The 17476-nt window shown below is 38.6% G+C and overlaps 1 gene segment (V, D, J or C); it reads left to right on the forward strand.

The window, feature by feature from the left end:
• Nucleotides 1-14159, forward strand: part of LOC126083643 (T cell receptor alpha variable 5-like) — a 44688-nt gene extending 30529 nt beyond the window's left edge. The window contains 1 exon segment of the V gene segment in view: nt 13816-14159. Within this exon segment, the coding sequence occupies nt 13816-14159 (344 nt within the window).
• The last annotated feature ends 3317 nt before the right edge of the window (nt 14160-17476 follow it).

Below are 17476 nucleotides of genomic sequence, written 5' to 3' on the forward strand. Positions count from 1 at the left end.
AGTGCATGAATTAAGATACATTGTATAGGTGAAAGAACAAGACCGGCTGATGGCTTGAATGTGGGGATGAGAAAAAGAGGAAAATCAAGGGTGAATTTTAGGATTTTGGCTTATGAAGTTGCATGAAAGTTGGTGTCTCTAACAAGGTGAAGAATTCTGAACTTGGAAAATGTTTGTGATTATAGTAGGCAGATAAGAGAATTGTTTTGGACATGTTAAGTCTGAGATGTGTTTAGGAGGTCCAAGTGAAGATGTTGACCTGGCAGTTGGATATTAAGCTTGGACCTCAGCAAGGACATGGCTGGCTTATGAATGATATCAAAGCCATCTGAATTGACTGAACAGAGCTCATGGGCTCTTGTTTGAGGTTTAGCAGAGAAGGAGGAGTTGGCAAAAGACACTGAAGTCAATGAGATAATTGAAGGGGAGACCAATAATGTGTGCTCCTTGGAAACTCTATGGGGCAGTTCTACTCTGTCCTATAGGGTTGCCATGAGTCGGAATCGACTCGACGGCAGTGGGTTTTTGGTCATAAGGCAAGACAGGAAAATGCCTTATAAAGCTTTTGCCTCAGGCACTGTGTTCTAGGGAACTTGAACTGAGACAATATCCAATAAGGTAACATCCCCCATTTTTGCTCTTCTTTTTAAGCATTTAAACTTCACTGGATTTGGTCTCTAGCGGGAGATGCTGTATGAATGGTACTATGGAGTAGTGAAACAAGGAGCCACAAAGCAAGCAGACTTTTTGAGGAAGATCTTTTTCTGTACCAGTTTTAATCTCATCTACCTCCTTCCAGGCTTTCCAGGTTGTGAAGTTCTTTACACTTAATAATCAGCTACCAGTTGCTACTGAGTTGGCTCAGACTCACAGTGACCCCATATGTATCAGAGTAGAACTGTGCTCCATATGGTTTTCAGTGGTTGATTTTTCAGAAGGAGATTGCCAGACCTTTCTTCCAAGGCACATCTGAGCATACTTGACTCTCCAACCTTTCGGTTAGCAGCTAAGCACATTAACTGTTTGCAGTCCCATGGGACTCCACTTAATGTGCCTCTGGAAAGGAGCTCCGTGTCTCACATGTCATCAGTGCTTGAGATGATGATCTTCATCTTCAGAGGAAGATCTGATGAGTTTTATAACAATGTGTTCACACCTTAAAGCTCATCAAGGAGGAAGGCCTTTTGTTGTTTCCAGAGCCTCTGAAGTATGAGTGGAGGGATGGAAACAGCATTCTTGGGTATAGTTTACCTTAGGTCACTCCAACAGATGAAGCTATATGTGTGTTCATGTGTTTATGCGACTGTGGATATGTGTTGTGTGTCCACACGAACATGTACATGCGCTCATGTCTGATGAGGTTTGGGAGAATGTGAGCAAAAGAAGAGACAAGGTAAGTGAATTAACATTTATTAAGCACATACTGGGAACTCGAAATGTTGTCAGGTACATTTCATATATTACCTCGTTTAGTCCCAAGACATCTCTTTTAAGTAGTGTAGCACTCAAAGTGTATTCCTTCCATCTTGTTTTGATGCTTCCTTGCATTGTTCAATTTTTTGCCTGTAGATTCCTTCAAAATTGCAACTCTGAGGCTTGAATTTTTTTTCTTCAGTTCTTTCATCTTGAGAAATGCCGAGAGCCTTCTTCCCTTTTGGTTCTTCTAACTCCATGTCTTTGCACGTTTCATTAAAATACTTCACTTTGTCTTCTTGAGTCGTGGTTCTAAATCTTCTGTTCAGGTCTTTTACTTCATTATTTCTTCCATTTGCTTTAGCTACTCTACATTCAAAAGCAGGTTTCAGGGTCTCTTCTGACATGCATTTTGGTCTTTTCTTTCTTTTCAATAATCTTTTCCTTTCTATGTGTATGATGTCTTTAATGTCTTCCCAGAACCTGTTTGGTCTTTCGTCATTAGTGTTCAATGTTTCAAATCTGTTCTTGAAATGGTCTCTAAATTCAGATGGGTCTCTAAACTCAAGGTCATACTTTGGCTCTCGTGGACTTATTTTAATTTTCTTCAGCTTCGACTTGAATTTGCACATGAGTAATGATGGTCCGTTCTGCAGTCAACTGGTGGCCTCATTCTGAATGATGCTATTGAGCTTCTCCATCATCTCCTTCTAAAGATGTAGTCAATTTGATTCCTGTGTATTCCATCTGGCGAGGTCCAAATGTGTATTCACCGTTTATGTTGTTGAAAAAGGTATTTCCAATGAATAACTCATTGTTCTTGCAAAATTCTATCATTAGATCTCCTGTGCCATTTCTATCACCAAGGCCATATTTTCCAACTACCGATCCTTCTTTGCTTCTCACTTTTGCATTTCAATCCTCAGTAATTATCAGTGTATCTTGATTGCATGTTTGATCACATTCAAATGCCAGGTTGGTAAAAATCTTCGATTTCTTCATCTTTGGCATTAGTGGTTGGTGCGTCAATTTGAATGAGTCAAGTTAACTGGTTCCTTGTGCGCTTATGGATAACATCCTGTCATTGACAGCACTGTACATCAAGATAGATCTTGAAATGTTCTTTTTGGCAATGAACGTGATGCCATTTCTCTTCAATTTATTATTCCTGGGATAGCGGACCGTGTGATTGTCAGATTCAGAATGGCTAATACCAGTCCATTTCAGCTCGTTAATGCCTAGGATTTTGATCTTCAAGCATTCCATTTCATTTTTGACAACTTCTAATTTTCCTTGACTTGCACTTCGTACATTACTCATGGAAGTTTGCAGCTTTTTCTTTTCTTTTTTAGTCATGCCACATTAGTTTGTGAAGGTCCTGAAATGTTTACTCCATCCACATTATTAATGATAACTCTACTTTCAGGGGGAATTTGCCCCATAACATTGTCAGTTTCCTGGGAATGGCAAGATCAGGGAAAGTCCAGGCTGCAAGAAGTAGATGTTACAAGGTTGTGAATCTGACATATACAGTGGACCTCTCTCTTTTACACCAATCTATGTGCTAAAATGTTACCTTCAGAAAGAATTTTCCACTGTGAGAGCTAAACCAAGATGACTTAGATAATAATTCTCTGGCAAGTTTAAAAAGAGGATGGTGAGGAGGAAATCTTTACTCCTCAATGGCTTAGCGGAGTCAATCATGGTATTTTTCTTAAGTAGAGCAAGCCCATATTGAATAAACATAGGAAACATCCAACTCTTTCCAATTAATTGAAAGTGACTCCGAGTGTGCTGAGGAGAGAAAATAGAATTCTGAACCCTATGTTTTTATTATGTTTATTTCTTGCTATTCCACATACTTTCTGATTGAAAACACACTTGGAACCCAGTTTATCTGACCTATTGCTGCTTTGCGTGTCAGTGTCTGCTGTATCAGGTAAGAGTAGAGGATTTGACTAGCTGGTTTAGCAGTTGGGGATCTGACCACAAGATGGCAGAGCATCTCTGCTGATGCAGAACATCTGAAAGGTTCCTTTGGTGGATTTCTCTGAGTAGGCTAAAGGCAGCAGCACATTCCTCTATAGGCGACTTAGGAAACTACTGTGTTTTGGAGGAAGGATATAGGTAACGTGATAAAAGAAGGAGCTCTCGTGTCTGGAGGTTGCAGGTCCCAATTGGGAGGACAATGAAGACACTTACTGGACCTTTGTTAATATTCTTGTGGCTGCAGCTAGACTGTAAGTTGAGGGTTTTGGGGGAGTGGGATGGTTTAGTAAATACTCATTAGAAGTCTGAGTGGGAGACCAGCCTTGTCAGATTTCCAGTAGTTGCTGTAGGAAAAGAAATGCAAACTCTGGAGAATGGTGACCTGATGACATTTTCCTTTGTCTGAGGTTTCCTTTTTGTACAGGTATTGGTAGCGGAGAGAAGGTGGAGCAGAGTCCTTCTTTGCTGAGTGTCCAGGAGGGAGAGAGCTCTGCTTTCAACTGCACTTATACTGATAGTACTTCCAAGTATTTCCTCTGGTATAAACAAGAACCTGGAAAAGGTCTTCAGCTTCTTATATATATTTTTTCAAGTGATGACACGAAACAAGAGCAAAGACTCACTCTTCTATTGAATAGCAAAGAGAAACATTTCTCACTGCATATCGCAGATGCTCACCCTGGGGACTCAGCCACCTACTTCTGCGCGTCCAGAGCACAGTGCTCCCCAGGCACCTGCAGCCTATACCCAAACCTGAGCCTGGGGTCAAGGTCCACCCTCATCCTTTAGCAGATTTTCGAGTCAAAGACTTTTCTGTATTATATTTCTAATTCATAAAACCAGTTGCCATTGAGTTGACTCAGACTCAGGGCCACCCCGTGTCAGAATAGAATCATGCTTCATAAGATTTGCCATGGTTTATTTTTTGGAAGTAGATTGCCAGGTCTTTCTTCCACAGTTCTTCTGGATGGACTGGAACCTCCCAGCATTTGGTTAGCAGTGAGCATTTTAACTCCTAGGAGCACACAAGGATTGTTTTAGAATTACTAATACATAGACATTCTAAAACATCCCAGGAGAAGGTCAGTTTGAAAATGATGCAATAACAGTTGGAACATTTGGAATTGAATCTTAAGGGGAATTAGTGATTTCTTGTTACATATCGAGGCTTCAGGGTTGACTTTGTGGATGTCATTCAGATTTTTCCGCTAGCAAAAACACCTTGGGGTCAATGTCAGAGAATATTCTTCTTTTAGAAAGACTTAAGACTATAACTCTTGCTGATTAGTATTAATTGCATATTAGGGGAAAACACCAGGGAAAAAGAAAATCAAGATCTTTTGTAATCTTATCAGTGAATGTAATAGCAAAGTAAGTGATACTCACTTAGCACTTACATATGGTGAGCAGTGTACAATGTTGTTTAATACCATTTAATCTTTACAGTGCCTTATGAAGCAGGTACTGCTGTTGTCCTTATTTATTTTATTTTTTTTACAGACCAGGGAATGAGGCTTAGAGTAGTTTAAATGACTTTCCCAAGATCATGTTATAAAATGGCACATCCAATATTGGAAGGAAGCAAACTTCCTCCAGGTTCCACAATCTGTGTTTTAGATGAAAGTTGTTTTTATTAATGAAAACAGCATTTTCATACATGTAAAAAATGTCGAACCTTTTTTTTGTTTGTTTTCCCCTGGAGTTTTAAACTTTAGCAGTTTTTTTTTTTTTTTAAACGTCATTGTGCTTGAGGTGAAAGTTTACCGCTGAAGTTAATTGCTCATTCAAAAACTTATCCACATATTCTTTTGTGACATTGATTGTGACCCCCACAATGTGAAAGCTAGCTCAGCCTTTCTACCTGGGTTCCCTGTGTCCATTTATTCAGTTCGTGTCCCTTCCCGCCTTTTTGTCTTGCTTTTGGGCAGGAGTTGTCCATTTGGTCTTGCATATTTCATTGAACTAAGAAGCATGTTCCTCATGTGTGTTATTGTTTGTTTTATAGGCCTGTTTAATCTTTGTCTGAAAAGTGAGCTTCGGGAGTGAATTCAGTTCTGAGGCAGCAGAGTGTCAGGGGGCCATAGTCTCTGGGTTTCCTCCAGCCTCTGTCAGAGCATTAAGTCTGGTCTTTTTTCATGAATTTGAATTCTGTTCTACAGTTTTCTCCTGTTCTGGCCGGGACTCTGTTGTAATTCTTGTCAGAGTGATTTGTGGTGGTAGCTGGGCACCATCTAGTTCTTCTGGATCAGGCTGGTGGAGGTTCTGGTTTCTGTGGTCTTTAGTCCTTTAAGTTAATATTTTCCTTGTGTCTTTATTCTCCTTTACTCTGGACAGAATGGCACCAATAGATGTGTTTTTGATGGCTGCTGCAAGCTTTTAAGACCTCAGATGTTACTCAGCAAAATGGGATGCAGAATGTTTTCTGAACTATGTTATGCCAATTGACCTAGATGTCCCCTGACTGAGAGGATGAGTGGGATTGCTGGATCTAATCGTGTTTGTAATTCTAGCCTTTTAAGGAAGCGCCATATGGTTTCCCAATGTGGTTGTACCAATTTTCATTCAAACATTTGTTATTTTCTGTTGTTTTTTGATTTGTGCCAGTACTGTCAGGGTGAGATGGTATGTCGTTGTTGTTTTGATTTGCGTTTCTCTAATGGCTAATGATCACAATCATTTCATCACATGTGTGTTATCTTCCTGAATGTCTTCTTTGGTGAAGTATCTGTTCAGATCCTTTGCCCAGTTTTAAACTGGATTATTTGTCTTTTTGTTATTAAGGTGTTGAAGTATTTTCTAGATTTTAGAGATTAGGCCCTTGTTGGATATGTGGTAGCCAAAAAATTTTCCCAGTCTGTAGGTTCTCTTTTTACTCTTCTGATGAGCATAAGTATTTAATTTTTTGGAGATCCCAGTTATCTATTTTCTCTTCTGGTGTTTATGCACTGTTAGTTGTGTTTTGTGTACTATTTAGGCCATATGTTGTCCCTATTTTTTCTTCCATGATCTTTTTCTTTTTAGATTTTATATTTAGGTCTTTGATCCATTTGGAGTTAGTTGTTTTTTTTTAAATTGTGCTTTGAGTGAAAGTTTACAATTCAAGTCAGTCTCTCATACAAAAAGTTGTACACGCCTTGCTATGTGCTCCTAGCTGCTCTCCCCCTAATGAGACAGCACATTCCTCCTTCCTTCCCTGTATTCCCCGTGTCCATTCAAGCAGCTCCTGTCCCCCTCTTCCTTCTCACCTCGCCTATGGACAGGAGTTGCCCATGTAGCCTCATGAGTCTCTACTTGATCCAAGGAGCTCATTCCTCACCAGTATTGTCTATCTTGTAGACCAGTCCAATCCCTGTCTGAAGAGTTGTCTTCAGGAATGGTTCCAGTCTTGGGCTAACAAAGAGGCTGGGGACCATGACCTCCAGGGTTCCTCTGGTCTCATCAGACTGTTAAGCCTGGTTTTTTATGAGAATTTGAGATCTGTATCCTACTGTTCTCCTGTACCATCAGGGATTCTCTGTTGTGTTCCCTGTCAGGGCAGTGATTGGTGGTAAGATGGGTATCATGTAGTTTTTCCGGTCTCAGGCTGATGTGGTTGAGTTTAGTTTTTGTGTATGGTGTGAAGTAAGGATCTTGTTTATTTTATTTTATTTTTTACAGATGGATATCCAGTTATGCCAGCACCATTTGTTATAGAGACTGTCTTTTCCCTATTTAATGGACTTTGGCCCTTTGTCAAATATCAATTTCTCACAGACGGATGGATTTCGGGGTAGATTCTCAGTTCTGTTACATTTGTCTATGTCTCTGTTCTTGTACCAGTACCAGTACCAGGCTGTTTTGACCACCGTCTTTATCATAGGTTCGAAAATCAGGTAGCATGGGGCCTCCCACTTTGTTCTTCCTCTTCAGTAATGTTTTACTTATCTGGGACCTCTTTCCATTCCATATAAATGTGGTGATTTTTTTTCGCATTTCGTTAAAGAATACTGTTGAAATTTGGATCAGAATTGCAGTGTATTTGTAGACTGCTTTTGGTAGAATTGATATTTTCACAATGTTGAGTCTTGCTGTCCATGAACATGGTATGTTTTTCCACTTACTTAGGTCTCTTTTGGTTCCTTGCAGTAGGATTTTAGAGTTTTCTTTGTACAGGTCTTTTCCATCTCTGGTTAGATTTATTCCTAAGTACTCTGTCTTCTTGGGGGCTGCTGTAAATGGTATTGATTTGGTGATTTCCTTTTTTGAATTTGTCTTTGTTGGTGTAGAGGAATCCACCTGATTTTTTGTGTTAATCTTGTGTCTTGCTACTTTGCTGAAATCTCCTATTCATTCCAGTAGCTTTCTTGGGTATTCTTTGGAGTTTTCTTTGTATAAGACCCTATCCTCTGCGACTAGGGATAGTTTTACCTCTTCCTTACCAATTTGGATGCCTTTCATTTCTTTTTCTTACCTTATTGCTGTAGCCAGGACCTCCTGCACAATGCTGAATAAAAGTGGTGATAAAGGCCATTCTTGTTTGGCTCCTGTCCTCATGGGGAATGCTTTCAGCCTCTCTCCATTTAGAATGATGTTGGCTGTTGGCTGTGTATAAATGTCCTTTATTATGTTGAGAGATTTCCCTTCTATTCCTATTTTGCTTAGAGTTTTTATCAGGAATTGGTGTTAGACTTTGTCAAATGTCTCTTCTGTTTAGATTGATAAGGTCATGTGGTTCTTTTGTTTTATTTATGTGGTGGATTATGTTGACTGATTTTCTGATGTTGAACCATCCCTGCATACTTGTATGAGTCCCCCTTTTCCTTATTTCTTTTTTTTTTCCTTGGATATGCTGTAGAATTCTATTGGCTTGGATTTTGTTGAGAATTTTTGTGTCTATGTTCCTGAAGGCTATTGGTCTGTAGTTTTCTTTCTTTCTTTCTTTCTTTTTGTGGTATGTTTCCCTGCCTTTGGCATCAAGGTTATGCTGGCTTTTTTGTTGGAAAGTTATTATTTTTTTTAATTTTATCTCTTCGGTCTCATCTTTTGTAACAGTTTTGTTTAGTTTTCTATCTCAGTTTGTGTTAGTTTAGGTAGGTAGTGTGTTTCTAGAAGTTTGCCCATTTCCTCTAAGTTTGCAAATTCGTTGGAATAAGATTTTTCTTAGTGTTCTGTTACAATCCTTTTTATTTCAGTTGGGTCTGTTGTGATATCACTCAGCTGATTTCTTCTTTGGGTTATTTGCTTCTTCTCCTGTTTTTCTTTTGTGAGTTTGGCCAATGGTTTGTCACTTTTGTTGATTTTTTCAAAGGACCAACTTTGTTGATCTTGGTGATACTGTCTACTGTTCTTCTGTTCTCTATATCATTTATTTCTGCTCTAACCTTTATTTTTCCTGTCTTCTGGTACCTGAAGGCTCCTTTTGCTGCTCTCTTTCTACATGTTTGAGTTGTGGGGTTAATATTTTGATCTTGGCCCTTTCTTCTTTTTTGTTATGTGCATAAGTGCATATGTTGATATAATTGACCTCTAAGCACTGCTTTTGCTGTGTAACACATGTTTTGGTAAGATGTATTTTCATTCTCATTGGATTCTATGGATTTTTTTTATTCCATCCTTGATTTCTTCTATTACCCAGTAGCTTTTATGCAAGATGTTTTTCAGTTTCCATGGATTTGATTTTTTTCCTTGCAGTTTCTGTTATTGATTTCTAGTTTTATGGCATTTGAATCAAGAAAGATACTTGCATTATTTTAATGCTTTGGATTTTATTAAGGTTTTTTTTTTTTTTTCTGTGGCATAACATGTGGTCTATTCTGGAGAATGTTCCATGTGCATTGGAAAGAATGCATACCTTGTCGCTGTTGGAGGGAACATTCTGTATATGGCTATGAGGTCAAGTTGGTTGATTATGGAATGAGTTTCTTTCTAGATGTTCTGTCCTTCACTGAAAGTGGTATGTTGTAACCTCCCTCTATTATTGGGGTACTGTCTATGTCTCTTTTCAATGCTGTTAGTGTTTGTTTTATGTATTTTGGAGCCCTGTCATTGGGTGTGGATGTATTTATTATGGTTATGTCTTCCTGCTGTATTGATCCTTTAATCATTATATAGTGTCCTTCCTTATCCTTTATGGTGAATTTTGCTTTAAAGTCTATTTTATCAGAGATTAATATTGCCGCTCCTGTTCTTTTTTGCTTATTGATTGCTTGATATATATATTTCCATCCTTTGAGTTTTAGTTTATGTGTTTGTGTCTTGTAGACAACATATAGGTGGATTGTGTTTTTTTTTTATCCATCCTGCCACTCTGTTTCTCTTTATTGGTGCATTTAGGCCATTTGCAGTCAGTGTAATTATTGATAGGTGTGAGTTTATTGTCATTTTATTTTTTGTGGCATTGACGGTTTCTTTGTTCCACTGAATTTTCTGTGCTGAGTTCTTTTTGTTTATGGATTTTCTTTTCTTTTTTTTCTCATTACTGTTAATTTTGTGTTTTCTTTGTACATGTGTTCCTTCTTTTTATTTTGATGGGTTTGTTTGTTAGCTTTGCTTGTGGTTACCTTGAAGATTACTTTTAGTTTTCTGAGTTTAAACAAGTCTTTCTTTTCTTGATATTGCATTTACTTCCTCTCCATATGGAAGTTCTATAACTACACTGTTCTTTTCCTCTTTTTTTGTTTTGATTTTGTCATTTTTTACATACTGACATGTCTGGCTCTCCATTTTTTTTTTTTTTTTTTTTTTGCCTTTAAGCTTTGTTTTATTTCTGTGAATTCCCTAAATTGGTATCTGGTTGATCTGTCCTATGTCCTTGTCTTGGATTATTGTCTGATACGGTTGTTTCTCTAACCAGAGGATTTCCTTTAATATTTCTTGTCATTTTGGTCTGGTTTTCACATATTCCTCTAATTTCTGTTTATCTGGAAATGATCTAATTTTGCAGTCATATATGAGAGGGTATTTTCCTGGATATATAATTCTTGGCTGGCAATTTTTTTTCCTCAAGTTTTCATATATGTCATTCCATTGTCTTCTTGCCTTCATGGTTTCTGCTGAGTAATCAGAGATTAGTCTTATTGGCTCTCCTTTGTAATGACTCTTTGTTTATCCCTAGCCATTCTCAGGATTCTTTATTTGTCTTTGGTTTTGGCAAGTTTCATTATGATATGTCTCGGTGACTTTCTTTTGGCATCTATCCTTTATGGGGTTTGTTGAGCTTCTTGGCTAGATATCTTCTTGTCTTTCATGATATTAAGGAAGCTTCGTGTCAGCAAATCTTCAACAGTTCTCTCTATGTTTTCTGTTATCCTCCCTGTTCTGGTGCTCCAATCACTTGTAGGTTTTTCTATTGATAGAATCCCACATGATTCTTAGGTTTTCTTCCTTTTTCTTCATTCTTTTTTCTGATTTTTCCTCAAACAAATTGCTGTCAAGGGATTTATCTTCAATTTCACTAATTCTGAGTTTCATTGTCTCAATTCTATTCCTATGATCTTCTATTGAGTTGCGTAATTCTGAAATTTTGTTGTTAATCCTTTGGATTTCTAGTAGTTGTTTCTGTACAATTTCTAGCAACCTGTTTATTCTGTCATTTTGTTCTTGTATTGTTTTCTGAATGCTTTTATTGCTCTGTCTGTGTGTTCCTCAGTTTATCTGTATTTTGCCTGATCTTCTTGATCTCTTGGAGAGCTCTGTCCATTAGTCTTTTGAATTCTTTATCAGGTAGTGCTATTGACTTATTTCCCTCTGGAAGGTTTTCTGGTTCTTTATTTTGGTTGCTTGGTGGAGCCATCTTGTCGTGCATCTTTATGTGATGTGATATTGATGGTCGCCTGTAAGGCATCAATGAGTTGTTACATTGGTTTATTTATTGTATTTTTGTTTGTTGCATCCTGAATGTTTTGTTTTGATATGTGCAACTTGTCTTCTCAGGTCTTTGTTGTAAGAGGAACAACACAAAACATCTGAATATTCCTATACCTTGGTCCCACCTCTCAGATTCCACATCCTTAAACTCTGCAATGTCACTACTTCCTCAGAAATCTGAAAGGAAAACTATTTATAGTGAGAAATGTGCACAATATTTTCATTTAAGCCAATAAATAAGGAATCATATTTTGATAATTTCTAAACAGTGACTTCTAAGGAAAAGAAAGTTTGAGGCTCCATAGAACCTACATGAAGGAGCCCTGCTGGTACAATGGTTAAGACCTCTGGTGGTAAATGAAAGGTTGGCAGTTTGAAACCACCAGCTGCTCTATAGGAGAAAAGACCTGGTGGTCTTCTCCTTTAATGATTATATGCTAGAAAATGCTATGGGGGTGGTTCTACTCCATCCTGTATGGTTGCTATGAGGCAGAATCAACTTGACAGCACAAAACCACAACAACCTAAATGTGTATGGCATTCACCCATTGTCTTCAGTTCTGTAGATTCACACATTGCTGCCTCCAGCAGGTCTCAGTGACCCAGGCAGTAGAAGCCAGAAGACAAAAGAGGCCAGGATTGCCACATGATTCAACTGCAGACTAATACTCTACCAGGCCCTTGGGGATCTACTTTCTTTGATCTAGTAGAAAAATGGCCAATATTAGTTTACTTGGAGTTCTTTCAGACATATTCTGCAATACAGAAAGTTTATTGCTATTATGGAACTTTTAAACTACTATGGTGAGATAGTAGAGTAGATTTTTAATCTACTATTGGGAAACAATTAAACAAATGTTTTCAAAATAGAAGTTCTGTTAAGAAAATAAACTAGGGTAATGTGAATAAGAATCATAATGTTCATGGATAATTTAAGTTTTAGAAGGATCATGCTCCGGGCTCTGGGGAATGACTCATGGAGGGGTGGGGTGGGGCTAGACTGGAGGATAATGAGAAGTTAGCAAGATCTCTGTAGGGAATGCAATAAGACTTGATAAGGCATGAACTAAGGTTGCAGGAGTGGGAATGGAAAGAAGTGAATGAATTAAGGTACATCATTAAGGTCAATTCTACTTTGAGGAGGCATCTCTTCCTCAGTGGCATTTCGAGTGCCTTCCAAACTGGAGCCGTGGTGGTGCAGTGGTTAAAAGCTTGGTTGCTAACCAAAACGTTGGCAGTTTGAATCTACCAGCAGCTCCTTGGAAGCCCTATGGGGCAGTTCTACTTCATTCTATAGGGTTACTATGATTGGAATCGACTTGATGGCAGTGGGTTTGGTTTTTAGTTTCCAACCTGAGGGGCTCATCTTCTGGCATTATATCAGACAATTTTCTGCAGCCATCCATAAGGTTTTCAGAGGTCAGTTTTTTCAGAAGTAGAACACCGGGTCCATCCTCATCTTTCTTAGTCTGGAAGCTCAGCTGAAAGGTGTCAATCATGAGTGACTCTGCTGGTATTTGAAATACCGGTGTCATAGCTTCTAGCACCACAGCAACATGCCAACTACCACAGTATCACAAAGTGACAGACAAGAGGTGGGATTTGGCCCATAGCACTATCAATTTTCTGGGAATGATAAGATCAGGGATAAGTCCAGGCTTGAAGGAGTAGAGGCTACAAGGTTGTGTTTCTGACATACATAGCGGGCCTCTCTCTTTTTCTCAGTCTTTGTGCTTAAATGTAACTTTAAAGTTTTCCATTGTGAGTGCTAATCCAAATGACTGATTTGGCTATTTAATTCTCTGGCCAATTTAAAAAGAGATGGGTGAGGAGGACTGTTTTACTCCTCAGTGGCTTAGCAGGGTCAATCATGGTATCTTCCTTACTTTAACTAGTGCCAGCCCATGTTGAATAAACAAGGAAAACATCCAACTCTTTCCAACTAATTCAAAGTGAGTCAGCAGTGTGCTGAGGAGATAAAATGGAATTCTGAATCGTATATTTTTATTGTGTTTACTTTCTGCTAACCCACATACTTCCTGATTGGAGACACACTTGGAATATAGTTTATTTGGTGCATTGCTGGTTTGTGTGTCAGCATCTCACATATACTGGTAAGAGTAGAGGATTTGACTAGCTGGTTTAGCAGTTGAGGATCTGACCACAAGATGGCAGAGTACTTCTGCTGATGCAGAACATTCGGAAGTTTTCTTTTGGTTGATTTCTCTGAGTAGGCTAAAGGCAGCAGCACATTCCTGTGTTGGTAGTTGAAGAAACTACTGTGGTGTGGAGGAAAGGAAGAGGTAACTTGATCAAAGAAGTAGCTCTCTTGGCAGGAGGTTGCAGGTCCCAATTGGGAGAACAATGAAGACACTTAATGGACCTTTGTTACTGTTCTTGTGGCTTCAGCTAGACTGTAAGTTGAGGGCTTTTGGGTGGTTCAGTAAATATTCATTAGAAGTGTGAGAGGGGTCCAGCCTTTCCAGATTTCCAGGAAAAGAAATGGAAACTCTGGAGGATGATGACCTGATGACATTTTCCTTTGTCTGATGTTTCCTTTTTGCACAGGTATGGGGAGAGGAGAGAAGGTGGAGCAGAGTCCTTCTTTCCTGAGTGTCCAGGAGGGAGAGAGCTTTGCTTTCAACTGCACTTATACTTACAGTGCTTCCGACTACTTCTTTTGGTATAAACAAGAACCTGGAAAAGGTCTTCAGTTTCTTAAATCTATTTTGTCAAGTGACGGCAAGAAACAAGAGCAAAGACTCACTCTTGTAGTGAATACCAAAGAGAAATATTTCTCAATGCACATTGAAGATGCTCATCCTGGAGACTCAGCCACCTACTTCTGTGCAGTGAGAGCACAGTGCTCCCCAGACACCTGCAGCCCGTACCCAAACCTGAGCCTGGGCTGAAGACTCACCCCCTTCCTTTGGCAGATCTTCGAGTTGAGGGTTTTTCTATATTGTATTTCTTATTTATAAAACCGGTTTCAATTGAGTTTAGTCAGACTCAGGGACTCCCTACGTGTGTCAGAGGAGAACTGAACTCCATAGTATTTTCAATGGCTGATTTTTCAGAAGCAGATTGCCAGACCTTTCTTTCAAATTGTTTCTGGGTAGACTTGAACCTCCAGTCTTTTGGTTAGCTGAAAGCATGTAAACCCTTTGCACCACCCAAAGATTGTCTTGAAATTACTAACATATAGACATTCTAAAGCATCCTAAGAGAAGGTCAGTTTCAAAATGAACCAGTAAGTGTTGAAACATTTGGAATGGGATGTTAAAGGAAATTAGTGATTTCTTGTTGTATATCCCAGCTTTAGGGTTGTATTTGTGGGTATTATTCAGATTTCTATGCTAGGAAAACACCTTGGTGTCTATGTCAGAGAATAGTCTTCTTTTAGAAAGACTCAAGAATAGTAGCATTTATTAACTTTTTCTGATTATAAAATTATTAATTGCATACCCAAAACAAAAAAGTAGAACTGTCCCATAGAGTTTCCAAGGAGCGCCTGGTGGATTTGAACTGCTGACCCTTTGGTTAGCAGCTGTAGCACTTAAGCACTATGCCACCAGGGTTTCCCATTAATTGCATATTCAAGGAAAAAAACAGAAAAATATAAAATGAAAATCTTTTGTAATCTTACCATCCACATAAATCATGGCTTACATCAGGTATACTTTCCTTATTAGAATCTTATTTAAAATTAGGATGATACACTGTGGCATTCTGACTTACTTCCACTTAATATTATATCCTATTTCGCGTATTTTACATTTTCAAAAATTTCAGATCCTAATTTTTAATGATATCATGAGTGATTTTTTTGTCAGCATTTTATTTCTCTTCTAATTGTTCCTTAAAGTTGTGGTGATAAACAATATTTTTCTGAAGTTAGTTGTTACCCTTTAAGGAGATAATTTCTTGCACGTAGGAAGTTTAAATTTCTCTCCTACTCCTAGAAGTAATTTGTTTCATCTGTAACAGGTGCTCTGTCTCCTCAGTTCTCTCCCCTTCCTTGAAGTACTGAATGTTTTCATTTGTCCTATAATTTTCCCATTTTTACATCACTATAAAGGGGAATTTTTGTGTTTCCGACATTGGGAGTTAAGAAGATTAGTTTTAATACCGATAACATTGGAGTTTATTAGAAATCTTTTAGGCCCAGACAAGAAGGCCAAACCGGAAGCCAGTCAAATGCTAGTCAAAATGGTGCCTCACCCATGCTGAGGCCCAGATTAGTTGGAGCCCTGCCCAGACTGTCTGGGACAACTCTTTGCCTGAATTCCTTTTATACCTCCATCTCCATGTATAACTGAATATTTATAATAGGGAGAGTAGTTTGGTGCCTTAATAATGACAGTGATGCTATCTGGTATTCTTTTAAGGGCCTGCAAACATAGCATGTTTTGTTTCTAAGATAAAATTTTTGATGAAAGCAGGTATTTACTTTCTGAAATGTCTTATAGAGAAGAGTTGATGTTAAGCTGACCTATTTGTTTTTTGTTTCTACTCTCTTTTCACTTGTTCTTATTATCATTATTTTCATTAAAAGCAAGCCTGCTCTTCCTCATATATTCTGTGAATAGATTTAACCTTCACTTCAACCCTTCGATCTCTTCCTACTACCCAGCCCTCCATTCGCTGCCATGTAAGCTTGAGGCTCGTTGCTCATTTGACCCGACTTATGTCTTGTGTGGGCTTTATTTCATGTAGGCAGTAGCACATGAGTTGGTTGGACATGCTTCAAGCCCATCTCCTTTGCATTATCTGGAACAAATTCCCCAGTGTTTTTGGCCTAAGTCTCGTGCCCTTCCCTGGGCCCAGAATTTGTATGTACTTCCTCTCTATTTTTATGTGTTATCAATGGGAATGTAGGAAAGGGGCTAGGTAAAATGCATTGGCACAGGCCACCAACTTCAGTCAACATGTCTGAAATACAGTAAGTCCTCAGGCTACGAACATATGACTTACAGACAATGAATGTCTGACTTATGGACAACTCCTACTTGCCCTTTAATGTTATGTAAATTTGCCCTCATTTTGAAGTGATTTAACCAACCCCTACTTGCAACACGTTCTTCAAAACAATTACCTTCATTTGCTGCGCATGCAGCTTTCAGATCATTGGAAAGGTTTTGAGCGTTTTCTTGTACTAAAAGTAAGGCTAAAGAAGAACAACGTGCACCTGTTATGGTTTACCTACAAATTCCTAAAGACACACTTGGGAGCGAATCTCGTTAGTAACCTAGTGACTGCCTTTTATGTATGGGAAGCACCTAGCATGATGGGCATATATTCATCGTCATTTAATACAAAAAAAAACAAAAACCAAACCCATTGGTATTGAGTCAATTCCAACCCACAGTGACCCTAAAGGACAGAGTGGAACTGCCCCATAGGGTTTCCAAGGAGCACCTGGTGGATTTGAACTGCTGACCTTTTGGTTAGCAGCTATAGCTCTTAACCACTATGCCACAGGATGGATATTAATATATTGGCAGTATTTAGTCGACTCACTGTGGATGTAGATAGAGAAAAATGAATAGGAGATAGCTTTCTCTCATTTCCCATTTCCAGCTATATGTTCAAGTGTTTCTGCCTATCATGGTTCATACTATATTCGATACGTCCAAGTCTAAAAGTTGTCTTTCTTTAATGTAACTTTTTCTCCTTACATCTCTTATTTCTTTCAGACAGGCCTGAAATGTTGGGGGAATCTTTCGATACCTGCCCCATTGGTCTCATATCCATTATTTTTCCCATAATTTTTCAGAGAATCAGAAAGCTACATTCTGCGGTCTTTTCTGGCCACCTTATTTAAATTATAAGCCCCCTGCCTTGAGTCTCCCACATTCATTTCCTGCTTTGTTTTTTCCACAGCACTTATCATTATCTAGCGAGCCCCGGTGGCACAGTGCTTTTTGCTTGCTTATTTTCCACTGGAGTTTTAAACTTTAGCAGTTTTTAGAAAATTTTATCATGCTTCAGGTTAAGTTTACTGCTCAAATTAATTTGTCATTTAAAAATTTATGCACATATTGTTTTGTGACATTGGCTGCCATCTCCATGATGTGACAGCAAGCTTCCCTTTTCCACCAGGGTTCCCTGTGCCCATTCGTCTAGTTCTTGTCCCTTCCTGCCTTCTTGTCTTGCTTTTGGTCAGAAGTTGCCCATTTGGTCTTGTATATTGAATTGAACTAAGAAGCAAGTTCCTCATGTGTGTTAT

Source organism: Elephas maximus, chromosome 10 (genome assembly GCF_024166365.1).
Source record: "Elephas maximus indicus isolate mEleMax1 chromosome 10, mEleMax1 primary haplotype, whole genome shotgun sequence".
NCBI lineage: Eukaryota > Metazoa > Chordata > Mammalia > Proboscidea > Elephantidae > Elephas > Elephas maximus.